This window comes from Clarias gariepinus, chromosome 17 (assembly GCF_024256425.1).
Source record: "Clarias gariepinus isolate MV-2021 ecotype Netherlands chromosome 17, CGAR_prim_01v2, whole genome shotgun sequence".
NCBI lineage: Eukaryota > Metazoa > Chordata > Actinopteri > Siluriformes > Clariidae > Clarias > Clarias gariepinus.
Genome location: NC_071116.1, coordinates 11,568,645 through 11,592,888, shown reverse-complemented (window position 1 = coordinate 11,592,888; position 24,244 = coordinate 11,568,645). Strand labels below are relative to the sequence as shown.

Here is a 24,244-nt window from a genome sequence, read left to right as displayed (position 1 = left end):
ATTTTTAGCACTTGGGGGTATCTCGCTTCTGCGGCCAGTCGATATGCAGTGATTTGGCGAGAGAAAGGGGATTCCGTCTCATGCACGTCTGCCAGATCTGCACGTGAAACCCCAGCGAAGCACTTTATTCGGGAGGAGATCACAGTGCTCACACTCTCCCTGGAGCCCGAGTAGAGTGTGCTCTTCCCCCAAACATTCAAAAAAAAAAGTGTGGAGATCGCCCTTCTAAATAGATCTATCGCACGGGGGCACGCATCTCCTATCAAACTCCGCCCTATCGGTGAGTTAACACTTTCTTTATAACTCGCTTGCGCACACACATGCAAACACAATGCAGTCCTGAAGACAAAAAGATATTCAATTCAATTCAATTTTATTTGTATAGCGCTTTTAGCAATTTTCATTGCCGCAAAGCAGCTTTACATAGTCAAAAGAATTATTTAGGTTTGTATGAAATGTGAATTTGTATGAATCAAAATGGTCAGTTTGTCCCTGGTGAGCAAGCCGAGGGCGACAGTGGCAAGGAAAAACTCCCTGAGATGGTAATAGGAAGAAACCTTGAGAGGAACCAGACTCAACAGGGAACCCATCCTCATTTGGGTGAAACAGAAAGCAGTAAATGATCTGCATTTATACAGTGTGTAGGGTGGGAGGCAGTTCAGCTATAATAGCTGATGTTAATTGATGTTAATATGGAGTCCAGGTAGCTATTGAAGACCCAGGTAGACTTGTAAGAAGTTCCAGTCATGAACTATCGAACTGTCAAGTCCCCAGAGAAACAGATATGAGGATGTTTCCGGTTCAATCCTATTTATAACCTGCAGTTGCACTCCCCCTAGTGTGTTTGTGTGTACATGTCTCCTTGTATTGTTATTAGCACCAAATTAAGATCTATCCTTATGTGTGTCCCTATTTATAGCCCAGCCGAACCCTCATCCCGTTGTCTGTTCACTGCCGTGCACCTCTGTCTTGTCACCTAAAAGCTGATCATATGTGTAAGTGTGTTTTCTCAGGACTGAGCGGTGTCTGCAGGAAAGGGTACAGCGCGAGGGTTTTTACGACACCGTCTCCACGGTCAAGGTCAAGACTGAGTGATCCTCAGTACCCGCATGTTCTTGAACCCTACCCGCCTGCAGACCCCCAGTTTCCCGTGTTTTCCTTTTATTTGTGATAGTGTTCTGAGTTGTATAAAATCGCTAAAGAAAGAAGAAATAAAACTTATTCCTAACTAATCCTGCATCTGCGTTCGCTTCCTTCACCACTAGACATGACAATTACCAGATCAAGAAAATATTATCATATAACCCTACTATTATAATTCCTTCACTGGCTACCTGTTAGGTTTAGAATTAATTACATACTAGCACTACTTACGTAAAAGTTCCTTAATGGTTTAGCTTCCACATCTAGCCAGAATATCAAAACCTACAGAAGTGGGTAAAGTGTTTTTATATTTTGCTCCTAAGCTTTGGAATAGCCTTCCTGACAGTGTTTGGGGCTCAGACACAGTCTTTCAGTTTAAAAGTAGACTCAAGAAACTTCTCTTTAGCCTGGCATACACATAATTCATAACCTCATACTCCAATACATCTAAGTGCAGACTCTCATCTAGTGCTGCTAATATCATGAATGGCAGCTACGCTAATTCTTTTTCATCTGTTCTTTCTTTTTCTACCCATACCAAGACATCTGGAGATTGTGTTTGGAGATATACTGACATTACTAAATTAGTTTAAGTCTTGTGTTCTTTAAATATTTGACATCAAATTCTATATACAATTTCCATTACTTTTTTTTTACCTGTGTTCTTTGCCTCGCCCGGAGCTTTACCTCCTTCTCTCTAAGTTTTTGTCTTATGTTGGTCTCTTTTGTAAGCTGCCATTTCAGCTCCTCTCGCCTCCTTCTTTCCACGTCTAGGGCTTGTTGGCGCTGCTCAATTTCTCTCTCCTACAGTAAGCCAAACACAAACAAAATAATTTTATTTGCGAAGGGGGGAACAATCAAACAAAAAAAATATTTTAACCAAAATAGATGGCTAAAAATATCACACATTGCATATGATATTTATTTTCAACGAAAGGTCCCCGTAAAACTTAATTAATGATATTATATGACATAATTACACAGAAATGTACTTGAATGCATAAAAACATATGATACTGATCCAATGATTAGAGAATGATGACAAGACTTACTCTGCGTTCCAAGAGTCTGTTCTTTTCTGCCTGTGCCTCTCTGAGCTGACACTCCATCTCCTCTATCTTAAGTATGTTAGATATGCTGGCATAACTGACACCAAACACAAATATACATTTTGCTTATTATCCCTGTAATAATATTATCCTGGTATATCATTAATCATTACATTTTTTTCCTGAACTGCTAAAACATTACACCTCATCCCATGAACAAACCTGTCGACTGTCATAACACAGTTATTGAATAAATCACTGTTTTTGCAAATCCTTCAGGAATATTTACCCAATTTATTTATAAATTTCAAATGTGATTAAGCCTTTTTTTTTTTTTTTTTTTTACAAAAAACTTTAAAACACCCTTACAAACAAAAACACTTTCTGCACCATGGTGTACTTTGATGCAAAATAGCACATATAGGCTACTATGGTTAAGCTTAACTAACACAAGCTCAATATCAAAACAGTTACAATATAATTGTCAGTCATGCAGAGTGAGTGAGGTACAGTATAGGTCATTTAACTTTTGGCTTACTTCAAGTAATTAATTGAATAAAAAGTAATAATTTTTAGCATAGTAACAATTAAATAGCACACTGGTTCTATTAAAATTGATAATATTAAATAGTAAATTTATTTATTCTTTTTCTGGTCATCGAGTAGCTCACAGTAAACTCAACTGCATGAGATTACTTATTTAGTCAAGGATAGTAGACAATATGGCATAGCTAAGAAACATAAAATGTGGTGTTGATCGGCTGCAAGCAAGAGTCTGATGGCACATGGGTTGCAGTGTTCGTGAAAATGTCTGCTTGTAGTGGAAATCTACTTCTTCATCTCGAGTCGAAAATAATGGTGGGTGGTAGCCCAAACTGCACTGGATCTGTCACTGCATGCCAGGTCATGCCCATGTCTCAAGCAAAGCCATGATCACCTGCACACCCCTGCTCCATATCCATCTCGCCCCTTGCTTTTCAACCCCTCATTCAGCGCTTCCATCCACCTGTTTTTAACCCTCTGGGGTCCGAGGTGGTTTTGGGGCCCTTGAGATGTTTGGGCATGCTCTGATCTTTGTGCTTTTTTCAGCTACTTATAATATATTATTGACCAACTTGCATTTTTCTTGTAATCAGCACACACTGTTCTACAATAATACGTGACCAAAATAAACGTATGTGTTTGTTTTTTTAGAAAAAATATTATGCGTGGTTAGTATAACGTATTATGCGTATAAGTTTTGTGAAAAATGGAGGTAGCTGAAATAAGGCCATGAAACTTGTACAGAACATTTGTTCACAATACTTTTTGAGAACTGGGCTGGTGGACTAGTGTTTTTGCTTCAAAATGATGTGAAAATAATCTTGTTTACTTGCTCACAAAAAATAATATAGTGATTAACATTTTTTAAGTCACTTTTTGAGTGTAAAGGGTCTATGCGAGAAGGCGTGGCCTACAGTGGTTACTCACGCGGAATGTCTATGACTGCAATGCACTCTGTCGCGGCAAACGGCAACAGCCAAAATAAATCAGTCGCAATTCAAAGTCATTTGTGAAATGACCGCCAGGTGGCGCAAGTGGACATTTTGCAAACTGCTGCAATTAATTTTGTTTAGACAGACTCTATGTTTCTCTCTGTCTACTGTTATTGTTATTATTAAAGAAAATAGCACAAACAACAGCTCAAGGGCTTGTAAAAACATTTTTATTTTTAACGGTAAAAATTTCAATTTTGGAGTCAGTGGTCCGAGCACAACGTAATGATCTTTGTATGATAAAATGACTCGTGGCATGAATCTACAAGAGACGCCTCAGTTTCAAATAATCATTTAACGCTGAACCCAAACAGCAAAAGGACATGATAATAACAATTTAAAGAATAACATTTATCTTGATTTTAGCTGTTTATGTCCAGCATTGAATAATTATTTAATTATCAATAATTAAAGCTGCTCACATTGCGCGCTTTCACTTAAAAAATGCAGTGTTTAATCAGCAAGTATATGTCGCCTCTCTTTATGAGATGAATAATCTGATTTTTTGAAGCTGTTTGTGTCGGCTCATATCGGGAGCATTTTGATCAAAGTGGAGATGAAAGTGTTGATCAAGTGAAAGTGTGTAACAACAACACAGCACAATGCATGTGTGTATTTAGCCTTTTAGTGACACATAAACACACATTTATACGTGTTAAAAAAGCACTGTCTTTGTGGCGCTGTGCGAAACACACGCCAATGTGATCTGCTTTATATTAGATGGTTGTGTATCGAGCGATTAAAAACAATACAAGGCGTGTTATGATAAGGAAACTTTCTATCTCTTCCATTCCAGTGAGAAGAGAACAGAACTAGACTAATGATTCTGAATGCGTTGGGGAAAACAGCAAGAAAACTGACTGGCCATTTTAATAATTTATTGATAAGTTGATGTCTTTTCGTTTCGGCTGTGAGTGGATGCGCTGTACTAATTCACGTTTTATACGAATTACATAAGCTGATTATTTTTCCCCATTAGTTTATATAAAAGCAGACATTTTGCTTTCTGTAAGTATATATTTTTCACGTCTGTAAGGCGAGTATACACAGAGTTTCGGTTTATTTTCTGACGCGCTCAAGTTCACAGAAACCGATACAGAATAGCACTGTATCCCTGTTTGCTTTTATTGTTTTACAACATCCTAACGTTTTGTTATCATTGTGCATGTACTTAAATAAAAGTAAAGTCTTGTAAAGGCTATGTAGCTTATATAGGTTTATTATATAGTTTTCTGGCTACGCGAGTGTTACACATAATAAAATATAAAGGCTTACTGTGTTAACATTTACTTTGCTTAAATTCGATGCACCTAAGAAACCCCTATATTTAAGTTCTAAATTTGTACTGTAATTTTAGTACTATGATGATAAATTCGTTTAATGTTTCACTTGTATTTTATAAGGTTTTCGCCGGCGGTGGTAGAGCGCAACGGGGGTGCTGGGATGTGAAAATGTAATTTGTTAAAATGTTTTTAGTATTTATTAAAGAACATTATGATGATCATAACAGCCTACTGCATTTAATTCTTATAATAACGTAAAAACACATCGACATCTGCTGACGCAGTAGCACAGCCTGACAATGTTTTAATTTTTATGGTAATTAATTTTTTCGTTTTTTTCAGTTAATAAATCTACTACAAATTTAAAGAACACAAAATATTAGATGACGAAAAACATACATGAGTAGCTTTTCTAATTACACATGATAAAATCTAAAGGCTCACTGTGTCAACGTTTACTTTGCTTAAATTTAATCCTAATAAGATTTAATTTAAATTCTACATTTGTACTGTAATTTTAATACTGTAATTAGTTTAACTACAACGTTTCACTTGATTTTATCTGCTACTATGTGCAGCTCTAACGGCGCGCGGCTCATTAATTCTTGAGAGAATGAACTGATGCTCAAGGCATCAGTCTATAATTATATAGCGCCACTCAGCGGTAGAAGCCAGCAAACGCACAAACCCAAATGCCGCCACCGTGAGGCGTGATGGTAAAACCAGAATACCGCATAAGTAACATCTGTATCATTACTAATGCAGTGATTCACACCTAAGAAGACAAAGGCCTGCATAATGAGCTGCATACAGTAATGAGCCATCAGACAGGTATTTGACTAAGAGAGGAGAGTTACAAGAAAGAATCTGAGGACAAAATAAGTTTATATATTTTCAGTGTTTAGGTTATTTGAGAATGTATTTGACACACAAAAAAACTTGAGATTCACTTGCGAGTTCAGTTAAACAGTTTATTAGGCCTAAACAATTAAAGTTGACTTTTTAGCAGGATAACTGCAGTCACTATAACAGAAAATATAGCTGTTATCACAAATTACACATAGATCACATGTTAAAATATATAAGGGTAAGAACAGTGCAAAAAAAAAAACACTGATAACGCCTATAAGTACTTAAATTACACTTTCAGTCTTGATCGTACAGACAAGATTTATATATTAATCGAATCTGTAAAGTGTCTACTTTTATTTGTATGCACACATGTTAAAAATACAACTTTGTGCATTAATAAAATAAAGAAAACAAACACGTTGCGCTGTCTGTGGCTTTGGTCTGCGTAAACTGCAGGGAGAAACACGTCATTAAAATGAACTGAAACTCAGCAAATACTCCAAAGAGAGACACAAAATACATATCTATAGAAAGCTTGAACTGTCTACTTTTACATTTACCAATTCAACTCGAAAAAAAAAATCAGTTTTTATGCTGTTTCTTTCTCATTACAGCTAATGTGATCCAGCCTCCCTGTGTGCGCGCAGTTTATATGGAAATGAACCTTTCATGAACAGCGCGAGTTGAATAGATCTCTAATTTGATCTCTAATTATCAGCTACCTATTTAAACCACGCTCTGACACAACCATGTAACCAGATTACTGTGTGCTACTCATGCCCAGTATTCCAGCGTTCTTTTCTGTTTCGACTTTCAATCGGATCTTAAACATGCTTCGTATTACCAATCTCACCTTCGTCTCACGTCTTAAAAGATTGCGAATTACTAGCAAATAAGCTAGCCCTTGAGGAGTAAAGACACTGGTTGTTTCTTGTCTGGGCTGATCATAAGAACCTTGAATTTAGCAAAGAGACTTAACTCACGTAAGACATTTTGTCATTGCATGCCAGGTCATGCCCATGTCTCAAGCGAAGCCATGATCACCTGCGCACCCCTGCACCATATCCACCTCGCCCCTTGCTTTTCAATGAAAAACTTTCAGGATTGTCTCTCGACTACGAACTTGGATTATGGACTCTCTCAATTCACCGGTTTTGTCCCTTGACCATGTCATGACCACTAGTGATCTTCACGCTGGCAAACACAGTAGCGTTACCTTTCAAAAGCTACATTCGATGCTGTGTAAAAACGCTATGGGAGCGCTCGTTGCGCGGCAAAAGTTTTGGCTTATATAACCTCGGTCAGGTGACATGCTTTGATTAGGTGCACCTAGAGGTTGTAAATAGGCATGAGCTGGAAACATCCTTAGATCTTTTTGACGGCAGAAAGCGTAAGTGAAATGGCGAAAGTAGTAAAGAGATGTTTACCTTAACACTCCGCGCTTTTTCTGATCGGGCGAAAGAGACCTCTTCTCTTGCTTTTGCTGAGATGGAAATTGCCACTTTAGAACACTCCTCTCATGACGAACGAGCATACAAGGAGTTATTTAAGGTGATAACTAAGGCGGTTGAACGCCTACACCTCGACTGGCCAAGACAGAAGAAAGAGACCTCCAAACGCTCAAACTAGACGACAGGTTTCTGTTAGGTGGCCAGGGGGAGGGACCTTAGCAAAGGACCTTGAAGTTAACCTCATTCCACCTGTGTCTTTGTGCCTTCAACATCGACTATCGTTGATGCAAAGGCACGGGGCCATATGATAATAACCCAAATTGAAGAGACACTTGCAAGCTATCTCTCTCCTGGGAGCTCATCATCATAAAAAAAGCCCACTCTCTTCACCAAGCCATGTAGACTAACATCTTTGCTGGTGGAAAAGGTCTTTCAAGCAGCGGGTCAGGGTGGTGCTGCCCTGTTCACCATGGCGTTCTGCAGGCATACCAGGCTGTCCTGCTAAAAGAATTGAACAGTGGCGGGTCCATCGACGCAGAGCTGCATCGAGCCACGGATTTGTCTCCTCGTGCCATCATGCAGACGGCCTGTGCCAGTGGCCATTTTATGGCTGCCATGGTTGCAGCGGAGGTTGTGACTCAACCATACAGGCAACCAGGATAAGGATAATACTTTCCTCCTTGATGCCCCAATCTCGCCTTCCGGCCTATTTGTCGTTCACACTGTCGCCACTAGATTTTGGGAGGCAAAAATGATATGAGGAAGCATTTGTGAGGTTTCTTCCCAACCATGCTCAAGAGTGGAGACCATCGGCCACCCGGTCCCGATCAGGTCCAGTTCCTGGCACCCTCAGGAGGCCATTGCCCAATCTTCACTACCACTAGTGATTCAGGGAACAGTGGTCTCCAGCGAAATGTTAGGTGTTTGGTTGCCTCCTGCCATATTTTAGGACGCCGAACATCTAATACCACCCCTAACCCCCCTACATCTAGCTGAAGTATCAAAACTTGTGCCCCTTTCAGAGAAATTGGCAGCGGGGAGCTACTGCCAAGTATATCTCCCTGAGTTCAAAGGACCGTTCTCCACTTTTTCAACGGCGTGGTCTCCACTGTCGTGAAACTGGAACGAGCGCATTTGTTGACACAAGAATTGTAGACTTTGCTGGAAATAGGGGCCATGGAACATGTTGCCCTGCCAGACAGACAGTCGGGCTACTATAGCCAGTATTTCTTAGTCCCCTCCCCTCCCCCCCAAAAAAGGGAGGGGTTGTGTCCAATTCTAAATCCTCGCGGATGGACCCGCCATCTCAGAAAATACAAGTTCAAAATTTTGACGGAGGTTCCTGATGTTCGCTTTCGGGGGCGAAGCTTACCTGTAGCGGGTCCTTCCATCTGGCCTAGCAACCCACACATATACAGGAGATATGGATGCAGCTCTGGTTTCTATACGGTTCCAGGGCATCCGTAATCTGAATTATGGTCAGTCTCTAAACCTAGCGCTTCGATATCAGTATGTCATCCTAGCTCATCTCAAATCTCTAGGGTTGAGACTCAACACCAAGAAAAGCATGGTCTCTCCCGCTCACAGGACAACGTATTTGAAAGTTGTATGAGATTCAATCAGAATACAGGCACAACTGTCTCCTGTATGTATCGAATTCATTTTAAATACCCTAGGTAACATCAAGCTAGGCCAGAAAGTGACTGTTCGTTACTTTCAGGAAATCCTAGGTCTCATGGCAGGTGCATCCATGGTAATACCCTTGGGCCCTCTGCACATGAGACCCTTTCTGTTGTGGCTTAGAGGCAGGGGATTTCATTCAAGGGGCAATCCCCTGAGGCAAACAGGATACGCGCCAGGGGCTTCGTACTCTTTCTATGTGGTTCAGACCCCGGTTTCTGACCTTGGGTCCAACTCTAGGTCCGTGTTGTCATCGCAAGATGTTAACGAAAGATGCTTTCCTTATGGATTGGGGTGCAACCTTAGATGGCTGTCCAGCCCTAAGGATTTGGAGAGGTCATCTTTTCACATGGCACATTAATTGCCTCGAAATGATGGCTCTTTCTGGCCCTGAAATACTTCCTCCAGCTGTGGAGAAGCTACCATGTCCTAATGCAGGTGGTCAATAGTAATGCATGGGTCGGGTATTTTTCCAACCAGCAGTTTCCGCTTTTATGAAATTATTCTGCCCGCCCCGCACCACTCTATCTATTTTTACAGCCCGCCCCGCTCCGCACCCGCGACCATTAAATAGACATACTAGGCATTGTAATTCAAATAAAAACAGCCTTTATTTTAGCCTGAAAGTGCTGGGAAACATCGTCCTGTAAACTGGCAACAACATATGATTATGAACAATAAATCAGGTCATTGATAATAATGATACACATTTAAAAAAATTACAAAGCAGCGTTTGTAATCTGGGCTAAACAATTTTTTATTTTAAATTTGTATAGGGCAGGCCTACAGTTTACAGCCTACGCTAAATAGCCACTGACTTTTTTTTTCCATTTATCACACGGAAATGTTTATTTAGCGTTTTTACGTTGGCTGTGCAAAAAAAGAATGCTAAAACATTAGATTTAGCAGCCTGACCTTTTTTTCTTTTATTGATGTAAGTTCCCGACCTCAATTTCTCCTGCACCTTGTCTTCCATCTTCACTTTTATTTCTTTGTTTTTGTTGTGACTGGCAGCGGTAGCTGCTTGGCGCTTTCGTGACTTGTCACGTGACGTAACCTTATCAAAGAACTTAATAAAATATGAAAATAAGTATTTCCAAATATTTAATATAGGCTATAGGGAATTGCACGCAACATACATGGATTTTTTTTATTTAATTTTGTTTTTTAATAACCTGCCTCAACTCAACAATATTTCTTTCCTGGCCTGAGCTCTGAAACGCTCACATTTGGCCCCTGAGGGGGCCCAATTAAGAGATGCTGTAATATAAAAAACTATTCTTTGTGCTAGGCTCCCTCTACTAAAAGAACTTATGCCCTCAGGTGGAGTTTCTGCAGGAGAAACTGTCCTCAGGCATATATCCTAGCACTCTCAAGAACATATGTGGCCACCAGGTCGGCTTACCATGTTCTGATTGATGGGGTTTCTGTGGGAAAGCACCCGGTAAATGCCTGCTTTATTCATAAAGCTAAACAGTTAAGCCGGCCACTAGAACAACTGTCCCTTCATGGGATCTAGCTATTGTGCTTGAAGGGTTGGCTGAGACCTCTTTCGAACCTCTAGAGTCAACGCCTGTTAGGGTTCTGACCCTTAAGATGTTTTTTCTAATAGCCATTACTTCTCTAAAGAAAATTGGGATTTGCAGGCTCTGTCAGTCTCGTCATCCTGCGTAGACTTTGCCCCTGGGCTGGTGAAAGCTATTCTGCATCCTCACCCGAATTATTTTCTGAAAGTTCTATTCTTTACCATGCACCCAGTTGTTCTTGAAGCCTTCTGTCCTCCACCATTTAATGCTCTGGAGCAGGAAAGACTTTACTTACTGTGTCCAGTACGCACTCTACAGATTTACGTCATTTAGGCGTTATGAAGTCTTTACAGAGCATAAGTAGCAGACACATCTCACCATTAACTGTTCAAAGGAGATTAATGCACATTTTGGATGCCTTCAGCTTTCCTTTACAATGTAGAAAGAAATTAAAACGATCATGGAGTTAGAAAGTGACCGCGATCGTAGAAAGCACAAACGATGCTCAATTGCACACTTCAGGACAATTGCACACTTCATTCATTCCACATATTATTTGCATTTAAAATCATTTTTGTCTGTATAGATAGGTTTATATTTCTTATATCCTGAAAACTTGTATATTTTGTTCAACTTTCTTATAGTTAGGATATTTATTTATTTATTGCCCCTTTTCTATTTTTATATTTCTCAGTTGTTTTTTTTTTTTTTTTTTTGAGGTCATGGGCAGTTGTGTAAGCATTTCACTGCATACCATACTGTGCATGACTGTGTATGTGACAAATAAAATAAATAAAAAATTTGTACCAGACTGAGCAGTTTATCAATAACAACATTTCATGAATAATTGTCTTCGCTTTATCATTTTTTTTTTTTTTGGAGCATGGCCATATACACAAGAAAATCAGTTACTGAATGCTGCATTTGATGACATAAGAGTGGATTCTTTTCAAATCTAGTGCTGGAATGCCGAATAATAATTTTTCTGATGTCTAGCAAGGGAAAATTATTGTCTGTGAAGCCCTGTAGCTAGATTCAGCCCACAAGCCTGACGCTGAAGCAGATTAAATGATTGTGTACATTGGGATTCCTTATTGTAAATACAATTATTATTTTTGCTCTTTTTTTAGTATGCACATAAATTAAATTTATATATATAATATAATATAATATAATATAATATAATATAATATAATATAATATAATATAATATAATATAATATAATATATGTACAACACTTGAAAAAAAAAGTTTTCTGTCTTGCTATGCCAAGAGTACAGTGTTTCAGCCAGGGAAAAAAATACTTAATGTCTTAAGAATATAACTATAGAAAAGGGAGATAATGAGGAGACTAAATAAACACTTTCTACTTGTAATAATCATTGTATTATCATGCTCCTTGTTTTTATTTAATGCAAATACAGCCCGCTAAGTTAGCCATTTTCCTTGTATTCACTGGGAATTTTTACCAAGGTCATCCCACCTGGAGATGATGTCAGGAGAGCAGACTGAGATGCTTGTCTCCAGACTGTCTGAACTCTCCACACTGACTGTGTCAAAGTTGGCACCACAGTTATTCAAGTAAATCTTTGACCCAGATACAGTGCTGCTGCCTATCTTACTCAGCCTCTGATGTTTGTCATTCAAAAAATGGTGACCATCTGAAAGACAAACAAATAAACAAAGAAAAAGAAGGGACTTGAAAAAAAGTAATAGACGGGACTGTATTTGTGGAAAGTAAAGTAAAGTGTCTCACCCTTGAGCAGGCAGCAAACATCTAGGTCTCTTGGGGTGAGAGAGAGAACACAAGGGGGCAAGCTACCAAAATTGGAACTCTGATACAGGGGCAGAAGGGACTATGGGAAATAAACAATAAAAAAGAAAGTTTGAGAGTGTGGTATAATGTAAGAACTACAAATCATTTCATATTATTCATGTATAACACAATATACAATACCAGTCAAAAGCTTGAAATTGCCTTCTAATCCCATTGCCTTTTCTAATTTTAAGTTATTTCTAGTTTGTAAAACAATGCTCATAAAGGCATCAGAATTTAAGATGTGTCTGCTACTTAAGCTCTGTAAAGCCTTAAAAATGGCTCTAATATGAGGTGCTGGTAACTCTAAATTAACTTCTCCTCTTCTGGAGAGGTAAGTTTTGGTCTTCCTTTCCCAGGATAGTTTTCATAAGAGACAGTTTCATGGTTTTAAGTATACAGTTACAGTATATGCCATATGTGTTAATTATAGCTTTGAAAAAATACAGTGTTGTTCTAGAATGCAGAAAAATAAATGTTGACTGGTGTACAAACATTTGAATGGTACTATACATCAATCAACCACAACTTAAAAAAACCTCTGGGAGGTTTAGTAAGTAACAGTCGAACAGATAAAACCTAGTTGACCTAATGTTGATGCTTATTAAAGCTTATTAAATGGCCTATCATAAGGATCTAAACGTTTCTAAACTAAAGGATCTAAAATTCAGGTCTTATGGAGCTGTAACCTGGTACGCAGTAGTTAGTACCTACCAAAAATGACCTACGGAAGAAAAACAGGGCAACAGGGTGCACCACTTTCCCTCCGATCCTCCAGCACTGCTCGCCTCATCCCACCATCTCTCAGGGATCGAGGGCGGCATTCATCCAGGCTCTTTTCTGTTCTGGCACCTAGGTGGTGGAATGAACTTCCTCTAGATGTCCGTACATCAGAGACTTTGACCATCTTTAAATGACAACTCAAGACGCATCTGTTTCTCCAGTACTTGGACTAACCAACCCCCCCCCTAAAAAAAAAAACCTCTTCCCAGTTGTGTTGGACTAATGGCACTTAGTTATTAACCTAGTTAACCCAGTGTAAGTATGTATCCAATGATGTAAACACTAAAACACTAAGGCACTTTTGTAAGTCGCTCTGGATAAGAGCGTCTGCCAAATGCCTAAATGTAAATGTAAATGTTCAGGGGGAAGGCGGATCCATCTGGTCCGATCCCACATAATTGCTAAAACAATTGATGCTGGCTATGACAAAAATGTGTCTGAATACACAATGCCTTGCAGCTTGCTCTATATAGGGCTTCGAACATTTATACTGGTCCATGCTAACCCCTATTTACTGCCAATAGCATCCACATTAGGCACATTAATATTAGAACTCGCCTTTTAAGCAATTGAAGTAGGTGGCCTGATCTATATAAGCTGTTAAATCATGTATGTACTATATCTTTTATTTTTGTTAAATAAGTAATGCCAGAGGGCAAATTGTTATATGTTGTTATAAATTGTTATATGAAAATTGTTATATGTTCGTCTTAGGTCGTATTTGTCTAGTACTAAGGCACATTATGATCAGATGATTGTTTTCTAGGTTTTTACACAAACAATTTAAATTAAAAGAGGGGGCACTTACTTTTGCACATGACTGTAGACTAACAGCAAACAATTTTACAAATGATCTTATTAAAAGGATGTTTATCAATATTCATCTATCATCTTAAAAGTATTTTAAAAAACCCTAAATACTTAAATTTTTAACAAACTCTACATAAATTCTGCCTATACATATTTTACCTATAATAAATCGTAGCCTTTTGTAATTGTAAGAGACCACCACTAGATGGTTACTGTTTTGTATTTTGTAGTTTTTGTTTGCAGACTCAGTTTCCCAGAAGGCACCTCAGTCAGGTGATGCGGGTGCACACCTGAACCGAGGAAGCTCATTAGATCATCTATAAAAAGCTGTTTAGCCTGGGAACCTGGGTGGAGCATTGTTTAAAGTAACTGGCACTTTGTGGTCATTTTGTTTTGTATTAGTTTAATTTGTATTTTAATTTAAGTTCTGTTTTGTTAAGATAAAAAGGTGCTAGTGTTGGCTATGTTTGATGTTCAGTGTGTGTCTACTGTGTGTTTGTGGAGCTGACTCGGTCATGTGAAGTGGGGTGTATGTTTAAAGTTTATGTAAGTATTGTTGGTTGTGTCCTCCTGTTGATATTTCCCAGTGTGTTTGGCTAGTTGGTAGGTTTAGCTAAATGTGTGTTTGGCTAGGTGCATGTTTAGCTAATTGCCATGTGGAGCTAATTGCTATGTTTAGCTAATTATCATGTTTAGCTTGCCATGCCTAACTGATTGCCATGTCTCTAGACATAGTCTCTTCGTGTCTCCCTGTATCTCATCCTTCCATGTTTCTAATCTTGTCTTGTCCCATGTCAGCTCTTTGCTGTGTTGTGCCATATGCCTTTGGGTATTGTTTAAGTTGTTTGTTCTTTTGTTTTGTTTCTTTTATTATTTATATTTTGTTATTGATGTGATTAAAAGACTCTTTTTGTTTACAACACTCCTGTGTTTATGCCTGCTCTTAGTGCCCATAGTGACATTAGCCACCTCCCAATTATAACAGTAATTAAATAATTGAACTGGTCCTACTGGCAATAGTAGATCCACACTGTAACACTGCAAAAATTGCTCAGGAACAGGACAAAATGGCGACATGGCCTTAAATTACCCAGTTCAAGTAAGCAATCAATTCCCCAGTCCAATCTTTGGGATACGCATGACAAACTAATCAGATCCATCACAACTTAAGTCTTGTGGAGTCCATGCCTTGATGGGCTTTGGCAGCACAAAGGGCATATACTATACACAAAACTATGATGAAGGTTTTAATGTGATAGCTGATCTGTGTATAAGATACTATATATCTGTCATTGCACTATTCTGGACCCATCATATGATTGGTGGTCTTTATAATACTTGAATCAACTAAGCATTTAAAAATAAAATTCTTAACATACAACTATTTTAGATGTGTTGTCACTCACTCACTGTCTATACTGTCAATACTTATTCTGTTCGCAGGGGGTCTAGACTTTGGAGGGAAAAAAGTGGCCAGCTTTACTACAGTTAAAGCAGGTGGTTTCGCCACCTTAACCATGGCTGCCCTGTGTACACAGCCTGGCTATGCCCAGGTGCATGGGCTCCCCTTGAGTTTTTTTCAGGTTCTGGGTCTTGGGTTGGGGCAAAGCCTTTTATCTAAAGCCAAGAAAGATGCATGGATTATCCATTTTGTTTGACAGCCAATATAATTCTTTGAGGTTTTTTGGTGGCTTTTGACAGGCTACAGTGGTTACTCAAGGGGAATGTCTATGACTGCAACGCACTCGGTCGCGGCCAAACGGCAACAGCCAAAATAAATTGGTTGCAATTCAAAGTACTTTATGAAATGACCGCCAGGTAGTGCAAAAGGACATTTTGCAAAATGTCTGCAATTAATTTTGTCTAGACAAACTGTTTCTATCGGTCTATTGTTATTAAAGAAAACAGCTCCACGGCTTGTAAAAATTATTTTTTAACAATAAAAATATACATTTTGGAATCCGCAGAAGCCCAGAAGTTCGTGCACAACAATCTTTATATGATAAAATGACAAGTGCTTCAGTTTCAAATAATTATTCAACGCTGAACCCAAACAGCAAAAAAAAACAATCAAAAGAATAAAAACCATCGTGCTTTTTGCTGTTTAGGTCCAGCATTAAATAATTATTTAATAATTAAAGCTGCTCACATCGCGCACGCTTTAACTTTTTTTTTTTTTTTTTAATGCAGTGTTTAATTAGCAAGTATATGTCGCCCCTCGTTATGACAGATGAATATTATGACTAAAACAAAGCTGTGCGTGTTGGCTCATATCGGGAGGATTTTGATCAAAGGGGAGATGAAAAGTGAAAGTGTACCAACAACATAGCACAATGCATGTCTGTGAATGCCTAAAAGGTAGTTGTGAATAAGCCTCTTAGTGAATGTAAAATGTTCGCGTGAACAGGCGGTGTGCGTGTGTGCCAAACAAGCACTAACAGCTCAAGGGCTTGTAAAACATTATTTAGACTAGTTAATTACGTTCACTAGCTAACGATTTATTTGTACAAAGAATGAACTGTTATATATCTAATCGGTTTTTATTATAAAAAAAAATTTACATTTATGTCACGCTCTCAGCGGCTCGCGCTGATCATAAACCGCTTCCGTCCTTTGACATTTCCTTTCCCATGCTGTCAGGCTTCTTATCACGCGGTCATGTTTTTCCACGCTGTCATCGCTCCTAACACTCCCCTGGACCACCCCGCTGGCACACCGGCTTATAAGGAAGCGCAGCACATGGACCTGTCGCTGAATTATTGAGTGTTTCGCCACAGTTTTCTTGCGTTTCTGTTCACGGTTTTCATGTTGCCGGTTTCGCTGTGTGATTTGGATTTGTCACCATGGTTGGATTTCACGGCTTCAAACTTTTGCTTTCATTTCTCAACCATGGCTCTGCCTCGCATTTGTTTTGGCTCGACGCCCTCGCTGGTGATTCAAATGGCTTTGAACCCTTGCCTTTACTTCCTCGACTACGGCTCAGCTTCATGTTTTGGCACAACGACATTGCGGACAGACTTCATGGCTCTGATCTCACACTTCCGCTTTCACGATCACGGCTCTATCTCACGTCCCGGTGCTAATGCGACGCTATGGATCTCACATCTATGCTCCAACGCTTCCGCTCTCACTACAGAAGAGCGGCACCACAGAAGTTCTGGGAGGCTCATGACCCGCACCTGGGTCCATCTTCACAGCCCACGATCCGGGTGCACGTGACAGAATAATCCAGCCTGGATTCAGCAGGTTTAAACAGGCTGAGATAGGCACTGGAGGGCCAAGGCGTGCTCCTTGGTAAGCATTAAGGGGAACTCATCGCCACAAGACGGACTCTAGCGGATGTTGTCTTCCAAGTGCAGCTCCTCCAGATTATTCTGCTTCATTTAGCAATCTATGTACTATGAAGGCTTTTAGGTATGCAGGCTTTTGAACAACTCTTCCTCTAGACTTAAAATTTAACGTTGCTCAGAAACATGCTGCTCTGTGCTCCGAATTTGGGCATTCTGTGGCTGTTCTGTTTGCTTTAGTTCTTGACTTTTCACTTAAAGTGAAAGTTGTTCATGTGAAGCTGTGTTGAAGAACCGTAGATGTTTCCTGTTCCTTCTTACATCTTCACTTTCTGTGCTAATTATGCAAGAGTATTGTTTATAAAAAAATTAAAAAAAACTGTGGCAGTCTTGTTCCAGCCTTTCTCATTGTCTGCCTTAACTACATCAGAACTCCAGGTTTAAGTTCAGTCAATGAACAGCAATCATGACCACGTTCCTATGCTATTTATGTAAGATCTCGGAGCAGTGTTAACAAAAAACTGTGGCAGTCTTGTTCCAGCCTATCTCATTGTCTGCCTTGACTACATCTGAACTCCAGGTTTAAGTTCAGGCAATGAACAGCAATCATGACCATGTTTCTGTGCTAATTATGTAAGATCTTGGAGTAGCAGAGGTCTCAAGTAACGAAGTACAAATACTTTGTTACCTTACTTAAGTAGAAATTTTGGGCATCTATACTTTACTGGAGTAATTATTTTTCAGCCGACTTTTTACTTCTACTCCTTACATTTTCACGCAATTATCTGTACTTTCTACTCCTTACATTTTAAAAATAGCCCCGTTACTCCTATTTTATTTCAGCTTGTCATGCAAAAAACAAACAAACAAAAAAAAAAAAACATCCGGATAAATCGCGCCATTCAGGGTCCGTTCTTGTACAAGTTGTATATGAAAAAATAGAAATATTACTATTTTTTCAAATACAACATATATACTTTTAAATTGTTTGTTATAATAAAATTAATTTTGTGTATTTTATCATTATAAAAAATATTTATTTTATCATATACAGTATAATTATTTATTTGCATATTCATGACAAACCCCCGAAAGATAAATGTGTTACAAAATAAACATTATGCAAGAGTTTGTATATATGATCTTGTCGGCTGTCTCGTGCCTAGGGTTTATCATAATAATAATATAATATTTGATATTAATAAACCTATGAATTTATGTTCTAATATAATAATTGATAGGGATTATAAATATGCAAATTAAAATTTTATTTGTCACATACAGTACACAGTCATACACAGTACGATATGCAGTGAAATGCTTGTACGACCGCCGGTGACCTTAAAAAGAAAATACAAACTATATATAAGGAATAAATATTAATAAAAATAAATGAAATACAAAGGAAAATAAATGTAACTAGTAAAATAAACAAACTGTACAAATAAGGGCATGTAAAAATATCACAAAATATAGGAATATGGGGGGGGGAATTATATATATATAAATTTTAAAATGTTTTAAAGTGGCATTAAAATGTTTTAAAGTGAGATTGAGAGACCTTATTGCCTGCGTAAGGAAGCTCCTCCTCAGTCTCTCTGTGTTGGCCTTCATGGAGCGGAATCGCTTCCCAGACCGCAACAGAGAAAACAGTCCATTGTTGGGATGGCTGGGGTCCTTCACGATCTTCCTGGCCTTGGTCCAGCACCGCTTGCTGTAGATCAAGTGCAGGTGAGCACTGAGAGTGAGTGAGGCTGAGACATGTCTGCCCATCCTTACTGCCTGTGGTCTGCCAGTCAGAAAATTGGACTTTGCCGATTTTAAAACACTGAAAACTAACTTAAAAAACAAAAACAGAGAAAAGGTGGTCGGAGCAGTCGTGACGGCAGCCGACCTCACCGGCGCCATCTTGGATTCCAAATTCAAGTATATATTGGTATATATGCAAGATACTTTTCTTTACCCACGTGAGTCAATTGGCGTCAGCCGTGCTCTTTAACCAATCATATGTGACCTCGTCATTTCAACCAATCATAACCCGGCAGGAGCGCAGCCTAAATCCTGTTTACATGAAATAAACCTGCTACCGAGCAGGTTCAAGCTTACGGACATGTTGCTATGACAGCAAATGCGAAAAGAAAACAACAATAAAATCCAGCTAACTGAGTTAGCGACGTACAAAGAACAGACCCACGGATGGAGCGAATTTGATTGTGGTTGGATGAGAAGTATAAACATAACATTTCACCACCCTATTGATTGGTACAAGATCCATCGCACCTGCACAGGACGTCACGTCACACACTCAGCAAAGACGTTTGAATAAAATTGCATTTTCAGTTGATAAGGTTGTAATAAGTAGACGAAGATGTCCGTGATAGAGATTTGAGCGAAATGTCACAACCAAGCACCAGCGAGGAAGGTAACAGGAATGATCTATTATATATATATATATATATATATATATATATATATATAAACGTCCTCTGACTCTGTTTTTACTTTTTAGTAAACTTAATGTGTAAATATTTGTATGAACACTAAAAGAGTCAACACCATAAGACATAAACTAAAAATGTTTCACAATGTGTCCCTGAATGAAGGGAGGCTCAAAATCAAAAGTATCTATCTAGTGTGGCCACCAGCTGCTTGAAGTACTGCAGTGCATCTCCTCCTCATGGACTGCCTATTGCAGACAGTCTGAGCACTGATGGAGGAATTTAAAGTTCCTGATGTGACTCGGGCAGTTGTTGTGGCCACCCTGTACCTGTCACGCAGGTGTGATATTTGGATGTACCGATTCTGTGCAGGTGTTTTTACACGTGGCCTTCCACTGCGAGGATGATCAGCTGTCCTTCCTGTCTCCCTGTAGCACTGTCTTAGGCGTCTCACAGTGCGGAAATGGCAATTTATTGCCCTAGCCACATCAGCAGTCCTCATGCCTCCCTGCAGCATGCCTAATGCACGTTCACGCAGATGAGCAGGTACCCTGGGCAACTTTCTTTGGGTGTTTTTTACAGTCGGTAGACAAGTCTCTTTCGTGTCCTGTGTTTTTAGAACTGTGAGCTTAAATGCCTACTTTCTGTAAGCTGTTAAGGTCTTAACGACCATTCCACAGGTGCATGGTAATTAATTGATTATGGTAAATTGAACTTGCATGGAAAACATTGTTTAAACCCTTTACAAAGAAGATCTGTAAGGTTATTTGGGTTTTTACAACATTATTGTTGAAATAGTCCTGAAATTGTCACAGTCCTGAAAAAGGGACATTTCTTTTTTTGCTGAGTATATATGTTATTTTTTTGTTGTTGATTAATCACTTAGATTAATCATTCATTCTGACAGCACTAATGTTTATTGTAGAAAACCATACAAAGGTAATTGTTACTTAGCCTGCCCTGCGTACACTATTTTTCTTGTATGTTGCCCTCACAGCTAAGCTTGGATGTACATTTACATTCCAACAAAGGTTACTGATGACATGCCTCTGTAGTTTGACTTTTTGCACCATTAAAATACTTATAGGCAACTAGTTATCATATCTTCTTCTCCATAAAACATGTTAATGCACAGTAGTACACATATATGGTTCTTTAATGTATTTGCATTGTACTAAAATGCATTTTTTTTCAATTGCCATATACAGTACCACAAATAACTATGGCCGTTAAAAAATACAACAAAAAACACCAAATGTTTCTCTTTTTTTATGAGGTGTTAGTGCAGTATATAGGCCCAGCACAGTCTAAGCTTTAATCCTTAATGCTTTTTCCCCCCTTACGTTACTTTTACTTTTATACTTTAAGTACTTTTGAAACTTCTTACTTTTTAAACCCTAGTATCTATACTTCTACTCAAGTAATGAATGTGAATACTTTTGACACCACTGTGGAGTAGTGTTAACAAAAAACTGCGGCAGTCTTGTTCCAGCCTCTCTCATTGTCTGCCTTGACTACATCAGAACTCCAGGTTTAAGTTTAGGCAATAATCAGCAATCATGACATGTAATGCTTGTACAGTGAAACCTTGGATTACGAGCATAATTCGTTCCGGAAGCAGGCTCGTATTTCAAAACACCCGTAAACCAAATCGAATTTTCCCATGTATACTTATGAAATAAGAAAATAAGAAATAATGGAAACTTAAAGTATTCCTTTCACAGCCCTAAAAAATAAATAAGCTACAGTACGTTAAAGGGGAAATGTTCTTGTGGTCATATGAATAGAAAAAAATCTCACCTTGTTGTGCACATGCAGTGAAGGTGAACTCAAAGAGGTTTGCAGGATGTTGGTGGTTTGTGGTGGTCCATCTCCCTTAAGCACCAAGCTGTTTTCTGGAGCACCAACACTGTGCAAGTCAGAACACCCAAATTCATTATCCGAAACCTGCAGCTTCTCCAGCTCATGACTGATCTTCTGGAGGTTTGATACGACACAGACACCAAGGCTGCGTTCCGGAGAACTTGATTCTGGGCTGCCCAATTTAGAACATAAACTCAATATAGCTTTTAGACGTTGCCGCTCCTGCAAGAATAATATGTGTGGAATACCACATGAAAGAGGAATATTTACATAAGGAAATTTCACAAATTTTACAGATTTCAGTTATTCCCTCTACCATGAAAATTAAAGAAATCATCTGACATATTCAAATCACATAGCATATGAACCATGGTACCATTCGGTTCATTTGCCGAAGTTGCCAACTCCCATGCAATCAATCATCTTCATATGCACTCCCAATTTCATATGCTTTTATAAATGGCTTTTATTTTTCTTAAGTCAAATCGAATCATGACAGCACATGTGTTTTGCATGACACTCCGCCACTTTTTTATTTCCAAGTAAAAATGTTTGCGGGAATCCAGTTGAAAGTAACACACATTAACAGCAGCATGAAGGCAAGTATAAGCAAAATAATACATAATAATTGGACATGTCCTGTTGGCAGAGGTGCTAGGTAACGAAGTACAAATACTTTGTTACTGTAAGGGACTGCCCCTAGTGGGTACTGTGGACATGATGATTTTTTGTTTCTAGTTTTGTTGGAAGACCCAGTTTCCCAGAAGGCACCTCGGTCAGGTAAGGAAGGAGCTTATCTGAGCCGAGGTAGCCAACTAGAGATATTATAAAAAGCTTTTAGTTCTGGGAAACTGGGTCGAGCATTAAACATGTCTAGTGGCCATTCCTTTGTTTGGTTTTATTATGGGCTTTAATGTTATGTTTAAGTTGTTTTGAGTATTTAAGGGTAATTCTTAGATTGCAGTTATTCTAATAGTGTGTATTGCATGACAGAGTCCATGTTTTGATTTTGAGTTAGTGATTTAGTTTCTTTACTTGCATTGCCTCTTGTGCAGGTTTGTGTTCTTTTATCATTAAAAGACTTTATTTGATAAAATCAACCCTCTGCGCCTATGCCTGCCCTTCTTGTGCACCCACTTAGAAAAGCCCACACCACTGGGTTCGTGACGGGTACCTTAATTAAGTAGAAAATTTGGGTATCTATACTTTCCTGGAGTAATTATTTTTCAGCCGACTTTTCACTTCTATTCCTTACATTTTCACGCAATTATCTGTACTTTCTACTTTTTACATTTTAAAAATAGCCTTGTTACTCCTATTTTATTTCAGCTTGTCATTCAAAAAACAAAACAAAAAAAACATCCGGATAAATTGCGCCATCCGGATGGAGGGAATTTGATTGTGGTTGGATGAGAAGTATAAACATACCATTCCGACACCCTATTGGTTGGTACGTGATCCATCGCACCTGCGCATGACCTCACGTCATACACTCCAGCAGGGACATTTGAATAAATTAGCATTTTCGGGTGATAAGATTGTGATAAGTAGATGAAAATGTCCGTGATAGAAACTCAAAAATCGAGTGAAATATCACAACCAAGCACTAGTGAGGAAGGTAACAGAAATGATTAATCAAAAAAAAAAAAAAATATATATATATATATATATATATATATATATATATATATATATATAAGGGTAATTGTTCCTAAGCCTGCCCTGCGTACACTAATTTTCTTGTATGTTGCCCTCACAGATTTCTGCAGCTAAGATTGGATGTACTTTTACATTCTAATTAAGGTTACTGATGACATACCTCTGAAGTTTGACTTTTTGCACTATTAAAATACTTATAGGCAACTAGTTATCATATCTTCTTCTCCATAAAACATGTTAATGCTCAGTAGTACACATATATGGTTCTTTAATGTATTTGCATTGTACTAAAATGCATTCTTTTTCAATTGCCATATACAGTATCCCAAATAACTATGGCCGTTAAAAAATACAACAAAAAAACACCACATTTTTCTCTTATTTTATGAGGTGTTAGTGCAGTATATAGGCCCAGGACAGTCTAAGCTTTTATCCTTAATTCTTTTTTCCCCTAACATTACTTTTACTTTTATACTTTAAGTACTTTTGAAACCAGTACATTTACACTTTTACTTGAGTAAAAAGCTTGAGTTGATACTTACATTTTAAACCCTAGTATCTATACTTCTACTCAAGTAATGAATTTGAATACTTTTGACACCACTGCGGAGTAGTGTTAAAAAACTGCGGCAGTCTTGTTCCAGCCTCTCTCATTGTCTGCCTTGACTACATCAGAACTCCCGGTTTAAGGTCAGGCAATGAACAGCAATCATGACCATGTAATGCTTGGACAGTGGAACCTTGGATTACGAGCATAATTTGTTCCGGAAGCAGGTTCGTATTTTAAAACACCCGTAAACCAACTTAAAGTATTCCCTTCACAGCCCTAAAAAATATTTAACACATAAATATTTTTATACATAAAAATAATTAACACAAAATATAAAGTAAAAATAATATAAATTAACCTCCAATTTACCTTAAAAAAAAAAAAGTAAAAATAAATCCCGACAGATAAGCGTTTCCGTTTGTGCGCGCAGGCGCTGTGTGTATGTGCGTATGTGTGTGTGTAAAGCTAAAGTAAGGAGCCCCTCCCCTCTCCCCCTTTGTGTCTTACACAGTTACTCT

The 24,244-nt window shown here is 38.5% G+C and overlaps 1 protein-coding gene across 1 annotated transcript in view; it reads right to left on the bottom strand.

The window, feature by feature from the left end:
* The window catches only part of phldb2a (pleckstrin homology-like domain, family B, member 2a), a 66,650-nt gene that overhangs the window by 14,472 nt on the left and 27,934 nt on the right, over positions 1 to 24,244 (bottom strand). Inside the window, exons 3-7 of the mRNA XM_053476087.1 lie at positions 21,455 to 21,739; positions 12,277 to 12,376; positions 12,004 to 12,181; positions 2,196 to 2,289; positions 1,801 to 1,947 (exon numbers count right to left, since the gene is read on the bottom strand). Coding sequence (XP_053332062.1) covers positions 1,801 to 1,947; positions 2,196 to 2,289; positions 12,004 to 12,181; positions 12,277 to 12,376; positions 21,455 to 21,739 — 804 coding nt within the window. The remainder of the gene's footprint in view (positions 1 to 1,800; positions 1,948 to 2,195; positions 2,290 to 12,003; positions 12,182 to 12,276; positions 12,377 to 21,454; positions 21,740 to 24,244) is intronic.